Raw genomic sequence first — 17108 nt, 5'->3', positions numbered from 1 at the left:
CATAAATCTGTTCACATAAATCTGAATCTTCTTCACACTGCCACTTACATTTCATTTGGCTTACGAGAATCAAGGAAGTTTAATACCAGTGCCTGCAAGTAGTGACCAAAACATTATAGGCAAACAAACATAATCTGTTATGTCTGTGGCCAGTTTCCCTATTACAGTCTTCTCTAATTTTTGTTAGACAAAGCAAGGAACCTGTTCCCTAAAGTTCCTCAAGCAAATTTTCAGCACTGTGTATTCTACCACAGCTTTTAAAAGAAAAGTACTGTTGTTGGGTTCTCCCTCTTCCCTTTTTATTCCCAGTTTTAGGGAAGCATGTCTGCTCATAAAATCAAAAGGACAATACAGTCAGCTGCTTTTAGCAGGTCCCCACTCCCAGGTGTCCATGGAGAAAATTGTTCAGTGCTTACTTGAACCTTGTAAAAGCTAACAATGTTGAAATTACAGTTGTGTCTTGTGTGCTCCCTGGGAGATGGGGAGAAGAAGGCAGATGGATGGATGTGTGGAAGAAAGATAGAGCTAGCAGCACACCAGACACTTTGGAGTGTGCTAATGGAGTTTGAAGTAGTGGGGCAGGGGAGGAGCAGCCTAAAGATGGTTCAGTTGTTTTGTTTCAATGAGATTTTGGCTGTTAAAGTGGAGGACTGTGAGTGCTGCTCTCCCTGAGGAGGATTATAGAAGAAGCTGCTGCTGCCCTCTGTATTCCTCTGCCTCACACTGCAGCAGGGAGTAGAGAATGCCATTTGTAGTTAATAGAGGCACACCTGGAGGGTCTCTGGGCTCTTCTGCTGCTGTCAGCAACAAGTCCTGCTGCTCCCTGGCTGCTGTTGTGCTGTGTGCCAGGGCAGTTCTGCAGCCACATGCCAAGTTGCAAGATGTGCGTTTTGCTGATTTACTGCTGTATAAATAGTGTGCTCTATTTTCCTGGTAACTGATCCTCTTTATATCCTATCCTCTTGCCACTGGGATAAAGAATGTTGAAGGTGGGCTTTAATTCAATTGCTTCTGGTGACTGGACATCAGTTTTGTTATACAAGCAGACTATCAGAATAATAGTCTCTGCTATTTTGCTGAAGGGCTTTAATGTAATTTATTTTAAACAGTGCATTGTCCATATCATTGTGTCCTTTTAAAGATCTGTATCTATAGTTATGCTTCTTAACAAATCCAATGAATTTTCCATATATAATTAACATACTTACATGCAATGATAAATACATGCACCAGGAGCACAGCCAACAATGTGGAACAATTCCAGAGGTTTATTTGTTGCAGAGCAAGTGTGCCAAGATCTTTTATGAGAAATTTCACATCAAAAAGGTGTCTGAAGCAAAGACTTTCCATACATTTAATCTTTGGCTGTTTGATGTGGTTGCTTATGTGGTTATTGAAGAAATCTGTATTCAGTAAACTAAGCAAACCCTGTGGTACCTTAGCAACTTCAAAGCCATGCACAATTAACATGCAGCTTTGAAGCAGAATTCAGTTTTTACTACTTTGTGTTATCAAATGTATAATTACTTTGCAACTTTGGGACAAAAAGTCATATTTTTGGCTGTACAGGACTGTGGCCTGTTGAAGCACAGCAGTGTTTCTGTGTGCTGGGTTTTCTCTTGTAAAAGGTAGGCAGTGCTGCCCATGTGTCTATATCCTTTATTTTAATGCTGCTGGTTTGGAAGAAAGCATCCTACAAGGAGAAAATTTTAATTTTTATTCTGTTAGGAGAAAATTTTAATTTTTATTCTGTTAGCTCTTAGCAGTACTCTCATAGGACACATCTGTGTTCCTCACTAAACACATCAGCCTCACATTGCATATTTGCATTGAGTCCATTTGCATTTCTCTCCACATCTGGGTACTCTGCTATGAGTCTCACAGGATTTTCCCTCCCCTGAGCACTCGCATTAAAAACCCATTCGCGCTTCTCTCCCAGACATTCCTACCTAAAAGTTATTGCCAGCACTTAGGTGAGGTAGTGAGGTGGAAAAGGGGAGGCCTGATAAAACAGCATGTGAGAATGGACAGAAGATGGAAGGGAAGCCAGCTCTTGCTGTGTAGGGATCTCTGTAGCTTAGGCCTATGATGACCTGCACATGCATGTGTCAGTGTTGCACAAAGCTTTCAGTGTTTCACTATGTATCCTGTCCTGCTTTGTCTCAGTTTGCAGCTTAATGGCAAGGGAACAGCAGTTATTTGTTGAATTTGATGCATGATTTAGCTTAAATAACTTAAAAAGCATGTTTTAACCTGATGGCTTCTCTTGTTCTTTTCGGTAAGGTTTGTTAGTAGTGAAATAATGGTGATTGAGCAGCATTACTGCTGATGGAACAACATATATGAGACTGCCCTGTCCTACCAAATCCAAATGCTCAAGAGATGCTCTGAGTACCCCACCATTACCTCCCTCTCCCGGAAAATGAGTTATGCAGGAGAGGTGTGCAACTCCAAGCATGGCTCATCCTAGAAGAAATGGTGCTCTCATCCTAATTATTTTAGACTTCATATTGATGCTGAAAGATGCACGTGGAAAAGAAACCTAGAGACTAAATTCCTGTCTTTGGTGAGGAGGGGACTAAACACATAAACAGTTCTACCTGCCAAAGTGAGTGGGATCAGTGACTAAATGAGCACCACTCAGAAATAATGACTCCGCAGCCCACATGAAGAATACATTTTGTGGTGTCTTTCTTTTGAATCTTACCAGGTTTGAGATTACAATATATTGACCCTAATCTGTGGCCAATTCAAAGTAGGGACAAATAGTGCCCTGTCTGAATGAGATTCTAAGCAGTTCTGCTGAGGCACAAATCATAGTCAGTACCAAAGATGACAGAGGAGAAGCTACTGCTGCCATCCATTGTGTGTTTCAGTTAACAGGGACCCAGTCCTGGGGTGCCCCTTACACAGGTGGGGCTGGTGAGGCCAGATAACAGTGTGGCAGCTCCATTAGGCTCAGTGTGTGAGCACATGGCAAGGTGTCTGCTGCTCCCTGCTGCTTTCTCTTCTATCTGAATTGTATATTCTTAAAAGTTTCCCCAGTCTCACAAGAGGCATGCAGAAAGCACGAGCTGCAAAGTCAAAATCACGTAATTTGTCAGGACATTGCCACACCTTTCCAAAGGCTACTTGGAAAACTTTCTTGGTACCAAGCACATATGGAAAGTCTGCTTAGTATGATTAAACAAGCAAAGGTTTTTTCCTGCGACCCTGGTGCTTGCTATGTGTTGTCTCTAAAGCAATTTTGTTGTTGTTTCCTTTTCTCTTAAGGGGATACCAGCAACAAGATGCCCATGAGTTCATGCGTTACCTTTTGGACCATCTACACCTGGAACTCCAGGGTGGCTTCAACGGTGTTTCACGTTCTGTAATCTTGCAAGAAAGTTCTACCCTGTCTGCAAGCAACAAATGTTGCATGTAAGAAGTGGTTTTTAGTTTCTTCGAAGCCTTCATGCCTTAGCATGGGTCTGCGTGTAGTGGCTCTGAAATTTCAGATTCAGGGTTCCTTGTTTTAAGTGTTCTTCAGTGCTTCTAACTTCAGGCAGTGCAAAACTGCAGGTTATAAAGATGAGCATTCTGTAGGATCTGTGTCCCTTCAGAAGGAAGTGTCTTACTTAGGTCAGCAGTTTTCACAGGTGTGAGTGAGCATACAGGCTAAGCTGTAAAGACATTTTAATTCACTAGTCTTTCAAAAATAAAGAACTGTATATTCTATACCCCATAAAATTCTTTCTTCTCTCCAGACAGTATCATTTTCTTAGAGTGACAGACTGAATGGTGCAGGAGCAAAAACAACCATTTTGATGTTTGAATTATCAGCAGACCTCCTGGATTAGTGACTGAGTAGTGAAGTTAGAGCTTGAAGTCACTTTTCCTGCAGATGATCTCATCACTTGACACGTGGTGCTTTTTTATCTGCATAATTTTGATTTTAATGCTACTGTGTACCTTGAAACAGGTGTTTCACTCCTCTTTCTCTACTTCTCAAAATACTGTTTTTTCTGACCTCTGTCCCAGCTGTGTTTTCTCTCAGATTGAAACTCTCGTAAGAGAGAAAACCATTTGGTCCCTAAGTCATTGATTCCCCACACTGAACTTAAGTTTTCCCTTCTATACTGATTAGGACAGAGTAAGCAGGCCTGACAATGCAGGGTTTTATAGATGCTTTATTAGGGAAAGTGTAGAGTTCAGACTGTGCTCTTAACTGCATTTGTATTGTGTTGCTCGTGCTTAAAAATCCCCCAGAACAATCCTAAAATATTTGTAGAATTGACATGTATTTGATACCTAAACTGATTTTACTTTGTCATTATTTTGGATGTCAGAATCCAAGGAGAATTTAATCTTTGTTCACCTATCTACTGTAAATTTGTCTTGAGAAGGGCTGTTCAAATGTATAGTGAGATGGTTGGTAAGCTGCCCTACTGGTGAGGGCACTTTAATGCTTCCAGTAAAGTAATAAATAGGCTGTGAATGCTCTCTTCTTGTGCACCTGTCCTTTTGAGTAGCTATTTTCTCCTGCTCAGGAAGCGTTCAGATTAGCTGTAAAGCTGTAGGTGGAGTACAGGCAAGGAACACAGGCCTCTGCAAGCCTTAGTGTTGTATAATGTAACTTAAAATTTGTTTGATGTATTTTTTAAATTGGAGTATGAAAAGCAGGCCCTTTACATAATCTACTAAAAAAATTCAGTCATATGAAAGCTTAGAGAATAGTGCTGAAGTTGCACATTGTTTATCATGTCTTAATGCAACTTAAGCTTTTGTTGGCAGTGAAGTGCAGAAATGTGCTGAAAGAAATTAAAAGCACATGTAAGAAAGGGTGTAGAGCTAAAACAAAAATATGCTTGACTTACCTAAGAAGAAAGAATTTTTGTTTCAGATAAAGTCTTAATTACAGGGCTAAAATCCTGGACCCGTGTGAGGGTCAGGTACAGCTCCACTATAGAAATGCACCCAACTGCACCACAACATAGACAGTTTGAGCATCTGCTTAGGGGCCCCCAGTTCACCCTTTTTTAGGTCCAAGATAAAGCAGTATAGGATCACACACACACGTGTGATGTACCCCTGGGCGGCTGTAGTGCCTGTTCTGCCTGGAGCACCCAGTCCCTTTTCCATGGGCTTGGCTGGACACTGGGAGGTATGAGCACCAAACATAGGACAGGTGTTGGGAATTCAGCTCAGGCTTTCTGGCTGACTGTACTTCTCTGATGTGGTTTGTCTAGAAATGGAGCGTCTACTGTTGTCACTGCCATTTTTGGAGGTATTCTTCAAAATGAAGTCAACTGCCTAATATGTGGGACTGAATCTAGAAAGTTTGACCCATTCCTAGGTAAGGTGCTGCCTCTTGTGTTCCAAATACCGTGTGACTTAGAGCAGAAAATTAAATCTCAAGCTTGATAAATTTAGATGTCAAGAGGACAGACCTGGAGTTTCAGCCTGAAAAGACCAGACATTGTTCTATTCAGCTCTAATTTTGTTTTTTAAATCATTGCTTTTCTAGACCTTTCGTTAGATATTCCCAGTCAGTTCAGAAATAAACGTACTAAAAACCAAGAGAGTGGACCAATGTGCACACTACGAGGTAAGAGTGCCTGGCTAATCGAATCATACCACACCTAAGAGGATTTTCTTTCTAGTCAGAGCATTTCTAATGTAGTTCACTCTTCCAGCCACTGATCTGCAGTGTTGCCTGTGGGTATTTGCTGGGGCTCTGTCCTTTAAAGTATGTGCCCATGCCCATGGCTCTGGGGGGTTCTGCATTTAAACCGCATCAATGCAGTCCAGCAGGTTGGCCAGCAGTGCTGTTACTGACCTCGGTTTATACAGGATGTTAGTTTTTACAGATATGTGAACAGAATTGTTGAAAATCATGGAATATCTAAGAAAACCATGGCTGTTGTGTCTGTTCACTTTGTATCTAAAGCCAAACAAGCTTTAAAAGTTGAATATTCTATGTTAGAAAGTAATTTGTCTTTGTTTGAAAGCAGTTGTGCTTGAATGTTGGATGGAATCTTGTTTGCAAGATGGGGATTTTGTGAATGCCTGTTTTTTCTTTCAAACTACTTCTAGCAGCTTTCAGGAACGGGGAAGATTGCATGTTACAACATGTTCTATTAAAACATTATTACACAGCTTTTTTGCTGCTCAGATGGATAATATAACTAGAATGACTGCAGCAGATGAACACACCTATATTGTTGTACTTTCATGTTAAAAAAATCACTTAATGCATCTGCTTTTCCTAGATTGTCTTCGCAGTTTTACAGACCTGGAAGAACTTGATGAGACAGAGCTATACATGTGTCACAAATGCAAAAAGAAACAGAAGTCCACAAAAAAATTCTGGATTCAGAAACTACCAAAGGTTTGTATAAGCATGGGAAATGACAAAATCTCAAAGGAAATAATGGTTCAACCAAGGGCTCCTCCTTCCATGGCTACTGCAGTGTCCAGCATCAAGTTCAGCCTAACACACCTTTTGTAACTGTCCCCCTGTAGGTGCTATGCTTACACTTGAAACGCTTTCACTGGACAGCATATCTGAGAAATAAAGTTGATACATATGTTGAGTTTCCCTTGCGAGGCCTAGACATGAAATGCTACTTGTTAGAGGTAAGAAGACCTACCATGACATGATTTTTTTCCATGACATCTGTCTTTATTACAAATTACAATGGGTACTATTAAGATTTGAGTTGTTTTCTGGTTTTTCCTACCACAGCCTGAAAACAGTGGCCCAGAGAGCTGCCTGTATGACCTCGTAGCTGTGGTTGTGCATCATGGCTCAGGGTGAGTACATGGAACCAGCCTGTCCTCCTGGCACACACCTTCTTGCACTAAGGTACATGTGGAGTTAATGAAGAAGTTTCCATCCCTAGGACATGTATTTTAATTGGGGGAAATAAGCTGTAGTTTGTAAATCAGCAGGAAGCCAAACTGAATTTATTTAGATAGAGCCAACAGAGTTAGGCTTGTGAATGTCCCCTGGCAGTCTTTGGGGTTAATGACTGCGTGTGTGAGATGAAAATACTCTAGTGCCTCTACAAATGAAAAGCCCTTAACCAAGAGCAGGAGTCAGGGGGCCTTCCAGAAATTAATGCCTCATTTTGAATTCTTACTACAAGATAGGACTATTTTTTCCTCTTTTTTTTCATTGGAAGGTATGTTTTCATTTATGTTAATGGAAGTGTGTGAGCATGCTTGGAACAACTGCACCCCAAAGATGTGTATGGTGAAAGAGATCATCACCATTACCTTTCCTGCTATAGCAGTGAAGGCTTATAGGCACACCCCAGAGCTGGCGTTGGGCATATTTTGAAGTAAAGTTACTGGGAGTCTTTTAACTTTTCCCAGCCCTGGACAGATTATTGAGAGTAACAGTAGAAGGGACAAGATAATATGTTCTTGTAAAACTTTAATTTGGAGAACTTTGAGCCTCACAGCTCAAGAAGAGAAGCATCTGCTCTGCAGGGCTGTGAGTACCTTCCTTCCTTAGGCTGCTGGCAGTCCCTTAGAGAGAAGGTGCCTCCCTTAGGAGTGAGGTGTGTTGCTGACTGTTGTCCCTCTGCCTGCCCCACAGCGTTGGCTCTGGCCACTACACAGCGTACGCGGCGCACGAGGGCCGCTGGTTCCACTTCAATGACAGTACCGTAACCCTGACCGACGAGGAGACCGTGGGTAAGGCCAAGGCCTACATCCTCTTCTATGTGGAGCGCCAAGCCAAGCCTGGAGCAGAGAAACTTTAATACCTCCTTTGCATTCTTACTTATCAAGTCCACCGGACAAACATTTCCATTTTTCCATAAATACTTGATCCAAGACTTATTAATTTCATTGTGCACTTTGCAATTTCCTCTTGTGGGTTTTTGTTTTGTTGTGTCAATGGTAGCATTTGAATTACTGAACTTGGACACAAACTAACTTTTTTTTAGTTATACCAGAAAACCTCAGCAGATTTTAATTTGCTGCTTTAGTTGTGATAACTCAATTTTTTTATATATATATATATATATATATATATATGTATATATATATATATATGTATATATGTATATATAGTTTCATGAAATAGTTATTTGACTTTTTTATATTAATGTTTTCAGTTCTCACTTTCTAAAGGCACATTTACATCAAAAAACCTCTGTCCTCCATATAAGCAAGATAAATGTGCTTTTGATCATGAAGAGCAATACAACTTCGTGCTGTTTTCAGTCCTGATTATGTAGATATGATTTAATCTCTTTAAATCAAGGAATTGTTTGCACGTACTGTTTTCCCTCGTGCAAGAAACTGAAACAGTGACCTCTGACCAATGTTGTTTGCCTGCAAAAGAGAGGTGATGTGGCATCATTGAACAGACCAGGTAATTGCTGCTATATTGGTGTGTATTCAGGCTAGTGAAGTCCAGGAATCATTGTAAATAAATAGTTGGTCCAGTTGTATCAATACTGCAACTGAATACTGCTCTGCCCCCGCCCTGCATATTTGAAACAATGATCTTAAATGTACCTGTCTAAATTACATTTAGGTTGGTTTTTTTTTAACTGAACCTGAAGTGCATTAGACATCTCTTGGTTTAGACTGTCATCTTGAAATTTGATCTTGAACACTTACGTGCTTGAAAATTGGGGCAACTTCCTGGTAGTAGAACCCCAAGTAGAGAACTCTTTAGTTCCTGGTGGGAATTGGAAGTACAGCTAGGCTGGGGTTTGTGAGAACAGGGATAGGTCTAAATTTTACTCTGCTCAGTGGCTACACTAGGAAGCAGGAAGCGACAGATGGTGTTGCAGGTGCTTTGCATGGAATTGCTCTATCAGTTCAAATGCAAATTCAATGAAGGATGCTCAGTTTCTCACAGCAGAGCCCTCAGAGGGGAGGTGCTGAGCCGCGTGTGCATGTGACTGGAGCAAGCTTAGGGAGCCTGAGCTCGGGCAGTTCCTGTGGCATTTACACACTGGCCCAGGGTGGCATTTTTGTTCAGTCTGTAGGTGAACATCAGAGGCATGGTGCAGTTTCTAAAACCTGCCTATGTAATGGAGAAAGACTATGCTAAAAAAACCCAAACTGGTCTTAGCTCTACTGTTGATGAGTAAAAATCAGCTACTATGATGGGAAAGGCAGACAGGAAAACCACTATTGCAAAAGCCAGGAATCTGACAGAAAATATGAAATTTGAGAAATGTTGCATTTCTGTTTCCTCAGTTTACTCTTTCTGGCTTTGGCTAGACCTTAGGCTCCCTTGTCCCAAAGAGCTGGACACTCCTGAAAGCTCATTAAGAGGACCATACAGTTCACAGAGAGTCCCACCACCAAACAGCAGCTCTTAGTTGTGTTAACAGAAAATGCAGTTGTCTGAAAACACACAAGAACTCCAACTGTGAGTCCTATTTTAGTTATTGCCCCTGAAGGACATGGGGGAGCAAGGGTGGCTGGAGTGGAGCCCAGAGCAGCCTGCAGCACAGGGAGTGCACAGCATTGCCTTGCCTTGGGGTCTTGCTGGCTGTACACAAGCCAGGGAAAGGACAAATCACATTCAGGCGCTTGGTACAGGGCCATTCTTGAGAGCTTTGTTACAACATCTTAAACCAGGAAAGGGAAAAATTAACTTCATCCAAAACTGCAGAAATCGTTCAGTATAGCTAATGGGTTTTAAATATGTACAGAGGTTAAGACTCTAGAGTAATCTGACACAGTGACACAGTTATAAGGATGTTGTCTCCTACTTAAGATGAACAATAAATACAACTTGTCATTGCTTTAAACTGTAGATAGTCACCTTCCCTTTCTTACTGGCAGAGCCTTTCTTCTAATAAACAAGATTAAGTTGCTGATACTTACACTTACACAGGCAGAAAACAGGAAAGCTAAAGCATTGTACCACATTCCTGCCCTTCCTGCTGCTCACAGGGAGCTGTGCAGATGCCACCTCTAGCTGTGTTTTCTCTGCATGCTGCTTGGACCAGATTTCTTTAGAATTTACCTTCACAACTATCTCTGGGCCAGCAGCAGTTGAACTTAAAATAGTCAGGTGTATGCAGTGTTCTTGCTAAACAGTGATGTAAATGTGCCTTTCTGTATTTTTAGAAATTTAAATTTCTCATCTTCAGCAACATTCACTTATTTTTATCAACTTCTACTTGACAGCAATTGTTTGGGTCAGAGTTGTGTTCTCAGCTGAGTATTTTCTTTCAGTTTCATTTGCTGTGTCCTACGCAGCTCCTGGGTAGTGGTGTCTCCAGGAGGGCCATGTGCGGCCAGCCTGGGAACATGATGCAATCACAGCAGGTTATCCTTGCAGCAGGTGCTGCTCAGGACTCAGCCATATGCTTTGCTGGAACAAGTACATTGTAAATTCTTTCCTAATTTAACTTTCTCCCACTGCAAACCCTGATGGACAGTATGAACAGTTTGTTGTGGCAACACAAGTATTTCTCTTCCTGGTGGAGAACTTTGCTTATCCACTGTATTCTATTCAGTGTGGTGTCTGAAAAAAAAGAAAAGTAACTAAGCACTGAACCAGTAACATATACTGCACCTGGCCTAGTATTACCTTTTTAACCTAGCTTGTATATCCTATATTTATCTACTAGCTTGGGGGTGGGGGGGAAATACTTCTTTCATTTAAGCCAAATGTTTCTTTTCTACTTACCGCTCATCATACTACACACTAGCTGGCAAGAATTTTTTTTCTTGCTTAAGCGAGACTGCTCTGCAAGCAGCATCTGTTCTCTACATTTCAAAGACTTGCATCTTTTTCACCAAAATGTGTCCAATCAAAGCCTGTTCTTTTGTTAGTGATCGTTTAGCCACGTATACAACTGGAGCCAAGATTTATGTCAATCAAAACTGCAGAATGTCCAGCTCCTAAATGTCAGCAAGAGAGTTTAAAAGTTTGAGACAGGCAGGGACAGTGGACTTGTATCAAAAGCAGGAGGCCATTTATGAAGATTTTACTAAATCAGTGGGAAGTGTAACATGTGGTGTTCAGAAGTTCCTCCAGCAATGTTTCATTACTGATATGTCTGTGTCTTACTGATGAGGTAATGGGCACCTTGACAGCTGATTAAAACATGCTTTAGGATATTCTGAAGTACTGTAGTGCCATAGTTGTAATTGTTTACCATTAAAATCTCGTGTGTAATTTTCAGAGAGGATTACTGACTCTGCTCATCTTGTGTGTTTTCACAAGCATTTCCAGGATGAATGGGAATTACATCTCATCACACAGTGTGTTTATGGAAAATGTGCCATTAAAGTCTTTCCCTTCCTTAGAAAACGAAACTTCTTTTGTCCTTCTACAGGCTTGCAGAACATTGATGTATGTCTTCTGAACACAAAAGACAGAGTACTGTACCTTGCTCTGGGAAAATATAACAAAATAAAGCAATTGCAGTGTTCCTAACTCCATAACACCTCTACCAAACTTAGCACCTAACCCTGAAGAGGACATCCCATTCCATTTTAAATGCCTTGTCACCCAACTGCTGTAAATTTTTATGTCACATTGTGGTGTGTCCCCTCTGTCTGCCAAGAGTCCATCCTAACATCCTTGTCATTCAACTTTGCTGGATTGTTAATTTGGGGGATTTTTTTAAATTAGTATTTTTAAAAATAGTATTCCTGTATTGAGAAGTCTCAACTGTTTAAACCTGCTCAAAACCAAAGGTAAGTTCTTGAGAATGAGGAACAACATGTGCAGGCACCCCTTTTAAGCTGCTGTTTTCCAGTGAACTGCATTACCTGGTATGTGCAATCTTGTCCTTTTTGTGGCACTGACCAGAGCTGTTCCTGAGGGGGGAGGGGGAACAGCAATCTCCTTATCATTTCAAAGAAAAGATTAAATGACAAAGCATATAAAAGCAAGTTGTTAAACACAGCTTACTGTATATAGTAGAAAGTTACTAACTGAAGAACGAAGCAGAAAGAATTGCCATTTCTTTGTGTACACCAGCTGTGTTTCAGACACACACATTACTCAAGCACTTCTCAAGCTATGATTGTTGTGAACTACAAACAAATTTCAGATCTTGTTCTTCAGAGTTGAATTTTAAACTGCATTCTCGGGGTAAGAAGGAAGAGGTAAAACTGGGTCCCACTCAAACTTGTCTTGTATTAAAACACTCCTAATTAAAAAGCCAGAGGTGCATTAATTCTCCCAGCTACTATTTGTGTGCAGGCCACTTGAAAAACTTCCCCAGTGCTCTTTGCTGTAACTTTTTATGGATTTGTTGAATATATTGATTCTCATTTATTTACCAGGCAGAAGATGACTAAAAAATACCATAAGCATTTTTGATTCACAAGCAAAGTTAAAGGGATGCTTATTGCTTTTAATTCCAACTTGCCCTTGTAGCTTTATTTTTCTTCTAGAATCAACTTTCTGCTACACTTTCTTCAATTACTGTACGACAGATACTTTTACCTGGAAAACCACTTTCGTATCTCCTTTTTCCACCAAAGGGTGGAAAACAGGTTTCTGTGGTAATGGAAATAAACCTACAAAAACAAGACAGCCAAACTTGCAAAATGCACGCCAACAGAAGACATCTATTAAAAGCACATGCCCACAAGGAACTAAACATAGCCTTGCTGTTTCCATGTGTGGCTGCCTCTGTGTCATTGCTTCCCTCCTGCAGAAGGTGGGGACACAGCCAGCTTTGTACATAGAATCGCAGCTCAGCCTCAAATAACTGGGCAGGAAACTGCCCTTGCCTCTGAGGCTTGTAAACTGAACTGCAGACTGTGTGTGTGCTTCAAGGCCACAGAATGTTTCAGCTCCTTCTAAAAAACAGTTCATGAAAGTTCCATTATCCATATAACAGTCCTTGAACATGAATCAAATGTGCAACCTCAGAAAAATCAAAGAACAAATTGATTTTGCAGTGTGCAACACTTCTACTCTTTAAGTGCTGTTCAGAAAGCCAAGTCTCCCGAATGAGAAACGCTGGCAAAGATAATATGCCTGGCAGCTGTAGCTACAGCTCCACCCCACTCCAGTAACTCAGCTCAAGAACTTTGCTGAACCTCAGGAGAGTCTACAAGGGGGGAAAAAAAGATCCCTTTTAAGGAAGCATTTCAGGACAGTCAAATTGTACATGCTCATTCCATTTCCTTGGACAAAGGAAGCACAAGCTGCATATATGGTTCTTTTCCTTTCCCTGTTCTGAGCTTCTGCACCAGTTGTTAGCCAAAAATAAACCCCATTCCACAACCATATATGTGCAATAGGCTCCTGGAGAGTGCAAGTTCCCTCCAGCACTGCTGTTACTCCACAAGGCTAAGACACTCTGCCACTGCTGCCAGGCAATGCACATAACTCAGCTCAATCGGGAATGCCTTGTACATCTCTTCTCTTTTCTGGACAAAAACAGTAGGAAAAATCTAGCAAAAACATGTCACAAGTTGCTAGAAGTATTTCAGGATCCTTTACTGTGGTCTTTGTTGAACTTTTATTCTCCAGTGGAACTAAAGAAGGATAATTTTCTCCTGGGACCTGCTTTAAAACACTTATCCATTTGCTGGTATTCAGAGAGAGTCAAGGTGTGTAACACTGAGGACTGGATGAAAAACAGTTTCCAGAAAGACTTCTGTAAGAGGCATGAGAACACTGTCAGTGATTTTTTACTAGACGTTTGCAACAGGTATGTTCTGTGGGTGTGAGTGTGCAGTAACTGCCTTGAGATGAGTGAAGTGAGAGTTATTTTAAATACTCTCTAGTCCCTGCCTGAAATGGAGCATGAAGTACATGACTGCTTTGCCTTTACAACTTTAATGTAATATAATTTCATTTTACAGTGGCAATAGTGTATACTTCATATAGATTTCTCTTAAGTCTACATTTTCCTTCTTTATTTCTAAGAATTGGTTATTATTATGGGAAGGTGCACTCCTGCCTCCCACACTTGCTGCTCAGCTGAACTGCACCATTCTGGCAGAGTCTGGGGGTGTGCCTGGAGCAGAGTCCTGATTTCACTCATCACAACCAAGTTCAATTAACATGTTACTAAGTGTCAGCTTTAGTTCAGTCAAAGAAATAAATATTGCCATTATACTAAAGTTTAAATTTCTACCTGCTTCTAAACTGCAGTGAGGGAAGAGAAATGCCACCATGGAAAAGCAACTCTGGGTGCACAGCTTTTTCTTCACAGCTCTGCTGCTGCAAGGCAGCTCCGAGGACACAGCAGAGCAATGATAGGAAGAGGCTCATGGGGTAGAGCCAGTCCCACTGTGTGTGGGTTGGCTTGGTCCCAAAGAAGAGCCAAGGGCCCATAGCAGTGCCTCCCTGACACAGTGCACCTGTGCCGCAGCCAGCCCTCAGCTTTGGAACAACTGAAAAAAGCCAATAAATTATGGGATAGTGACAGGACAGAATGTGTTGGTGAGGGCCAGCAGCAGTCCTATCTCAAAACAAGAACTGAAAAGCAGCTTCAAAAAAGGGATTAAATTGCAAGTGCCAGATTTCTGAAGTAAATGTTCTAGAACAGTTGATAAAAATATGGGTTAATTAAGGAGGAATGAGGATACGTATGCCTAGGAAGGATAATGCAAGGTCCTGCCCCTTTTTGCTGCAACCCATTGAAAGCACTACCAGTCAAAATTCCTAGCACTGTGTAGAAAGAAAAATGCAGATTAAGTATCAAGCATTAAGTAGCTTTTCTTCCTGAGTTTGAAGTAATTTTATTCTGTTAGAGCCTTTCTTGGCTGCTGCCAGCTTTTTCCTTCAACTACTCCTAACAGAAAAGAGTTAAAAGAAAAAAAATATCTTTCTAGAGTTCTTATGAGAGTAACATTAATACAGACCTGTGTGTGATGCTCTGTTTAGCTAAACAGGTGGATGCTGAACTGCTACTGCCTGGAGAGAGGACTGAACCAGTAGCCAGTTTGCAGGCTGCTGCAAAGGGCCCTGCTCAGCACAGCAGCTGCTCCAGGACAGCTCCTGTACAGCATGAATAGGATATATATAATATACAGTGGGGATAGGCCTTTCCTGTACTTCCCCAGGCCTACTCATGCAGCAAGAAAAAGCTTTTTTATTTGTTTATAACAAAAAAGTTACCAGTTTCACTGACTCAAAGGAAAGTTTAAGAGCTGTGTGGGGTTTGAACATCAGCACTCTTTAGGAAGCACCTATTCAGTAAATCCAAGGAGATAAAATATATCTGTAATTCCTGAAAATGAAGAGTGGGAGGGCCTTACTTGCTCACACTCAGCATGTCTGCACAGCAATCTCTTCTCTCAATTGTCCTCCACTTCATCCTGAAATAAATCTTCTCTCTACTGGATCTCCTGTCTGTACCTAGAGAAGCACAGCACCATCCAGCTCCTTAAGCAAAAATGGTGCAGCTGGAGTTTAAATATCTTTCCACATTCCCCTGTGCCAGCTGAGCTAGAGATGTTGCTACCAACAGAAACAGCAAAGGAGACAAGCTTTGCCTTTAGTTAGGCTGAACATTAGGACTCACATGTGCGCTCACCTACTTGTGCCTCTTTGCCCCTCCTGATGAAGAGAATGCATTTTTCCAGCCTTCATAATTTATTCTTGATGCTGTTTGCTTCTGCAAGCTCTGTGATTTATTTCTCCCATCTCACCTGTCCCCATCCTACTTTCAGATGCCCTAATCTGCTGTCTCTGACCCTCTCAGGATGTGGCCATGTTACAGACAACTGCATTTTGCAGCTTCTCAAGAACTGCCCAAACCTGAAGAGCCTCAAACTGGAGAACTGTGTGCGGATCACGGACCACACCCTAAAGGCAGTGACCCTCCATGGGGCATCACTGCGAACGCTCCATGTGGATTTCTGCCGCAATGTAACACAAGCTGGGCTAGACAGAGTCAGGGAAAAGTGTCCTTCAGTAATGCTGAGAGCAGAGAGAAGTGCTAACATGATCCCAGACAGTAAGCCAGAAAAAAAGCTGATGCTTGAAAAAGCATCAAGAAAATTGGTTCAGTTTTAAATGCAGCAAAATAATCAGTGTGGTATTTTACCTCACTCAGGTGGCTACTTCTGTGGACTCTGGTCAAGTCCAAACAAATGGTTGCTTTGTAAAGAGTGTACTGGGAAAATGCTTTGTAAAGAGTGTACTGGGAAAATGCATGCATCTCTTGGATGGGCTTCAGGAAAAAACTGTTTGCTGTTGTTCCTTGAAACTGGAAAACACTGCATTGCTGTCACAAAATGCCAGAACTGCTGTTTTGGTACCCTCCTGCTGCAGACAGACCTCACTAAGAAGAGGGAAGCAGCATTGAGTTTATTAAGGCCAGATAATTTGATGGAGTTCAATAAATTTTATGGACTTTTAAGAAAAAGTTTAACAGTAGTTTAACATGGTGCAGTAAGTTTGATGGCAAGGTTCCCTGACTGCGTGGAGGAAACAGAGTGTGCTGAGGCAGAATGAGTCACACAGGGACTTGAAAACGCAACATTAAGGAAGAGCCACCCACTGGGTCACAAGGTTCAGACTGGACCCTGCACTTTCAAAACTCCTTATGTAATGGGCAAGGGCAAAAAGTCACAGCAGAGAGCCTGAGTGACTTGGATTTTCACAAATTTCAGGGCAAAAATGATTAACAAACTTCTGTTAAAGGGTATATCCAGACAGTTGTTCCATCCGCTAAGGAGGATAACCACTACCTGAAAGGTCTTTATAGCAAAAGCTAGATGACCAGAACTTCCTCAATGATTAAGTGGCAGCTGATTTAGCAGGCTTTTTTATTTAATGAGGGAAGCATGGATTCAAGGCACACAAAACACAGTTTGACCCTCTGCATGATGTACTTTTATAAGCAACCAAGTTATATACACCATTTTTTAAAGCTGACATTAGAAGTGCCATATGAACAAGTGCTAGTTCAGAGAACTAACCCCCAAGAAAAGACAGGGACTAATAGCCTGTAGTTTTAAATGCTAAATTAGGAACACACTACAGATCAGCTCCATATAAACACCCATTTCTAACAGTAAAGTACAAAACCAGGCGCTATTTTCATCCTAAAGCACAAGGCTGTCCCTTTCCTGCACAGCGTACTGCTACCTGGAAGTGAAACTTTTTTTACGTGCTTTTGCAACTACGCCACCGTCTACAAAACTTGACACCAAAGAAG

General features: G+C 41.4%; 2 protein-coding genes across 2 annotated transcripts in view; both read left to right on the top strand.

Moving 5' to 3' along the window:
- Positions 1-7858, top strand: part of USP3 (ubiquitin specific peptidase 3) — a 40527-nt gene extending 32669 nt beyond the window's left edge. Inside the window, 7 exon segments of the mRNA XM_066328794.1 lie at positions 3274-3420; positions 5229-5335; positions 5507-5587; positions 6252-6370; positions 6505-6618; positions 6728-6795; positions 7586-7858. Of these exon segments, the coding sequence (XP_066184891.1) occupies positions 3274-3420; positions 5229-5335; positions 5507-5587; positions 6252-6370; positions 6505-6618; positions 6728-6795; positions 7586-7751 (802 nt within the window). The 3' untranslated portion in view covers positions 7752-7858.
- A 3875-nt stretch (positions 7859-11733) lies between these two features.
- Positions 11734-16067, top strand: FBXL22 (F-box and leucine rich repeat protein 22). The gene is made up of 2 exons (XM_066328793.1): positions 11734-13646; positions 15616-16067. Exons 1-2 carry the CDS (start codon positions 13312-13314, stop codon positions 15959-15961), a joined length of 681 nt encoding a protein of 226 aa, XP_066184890.1. The 5' UTR covers positions 11734-13311; the 3' UTR covers positions 15962-16067.
- Positions 16068-17108: the final 1041 nt, after the last annotated feature.

Source organism: Sylvia atricapilla, chromosome 13 (assembly GCF_009819655.1).
Source record: "Sylvia atricapilla isolate bSylAtr1 chromosome 13, bSylAtr1.pri, whole genome shotgun sequence".
NCBI classification, from domain to species: Eukaryota; Metazoa; Chordata; class Aves; order Passeriformes; family Sylviidae; genus Sylvia; species Sylvia atricapilla.
The sequence above is the reverse complement of the archived record's forward strand: the minus strand, read 5'-3'. Positions and strand labels throughout refer to the sequence as shown.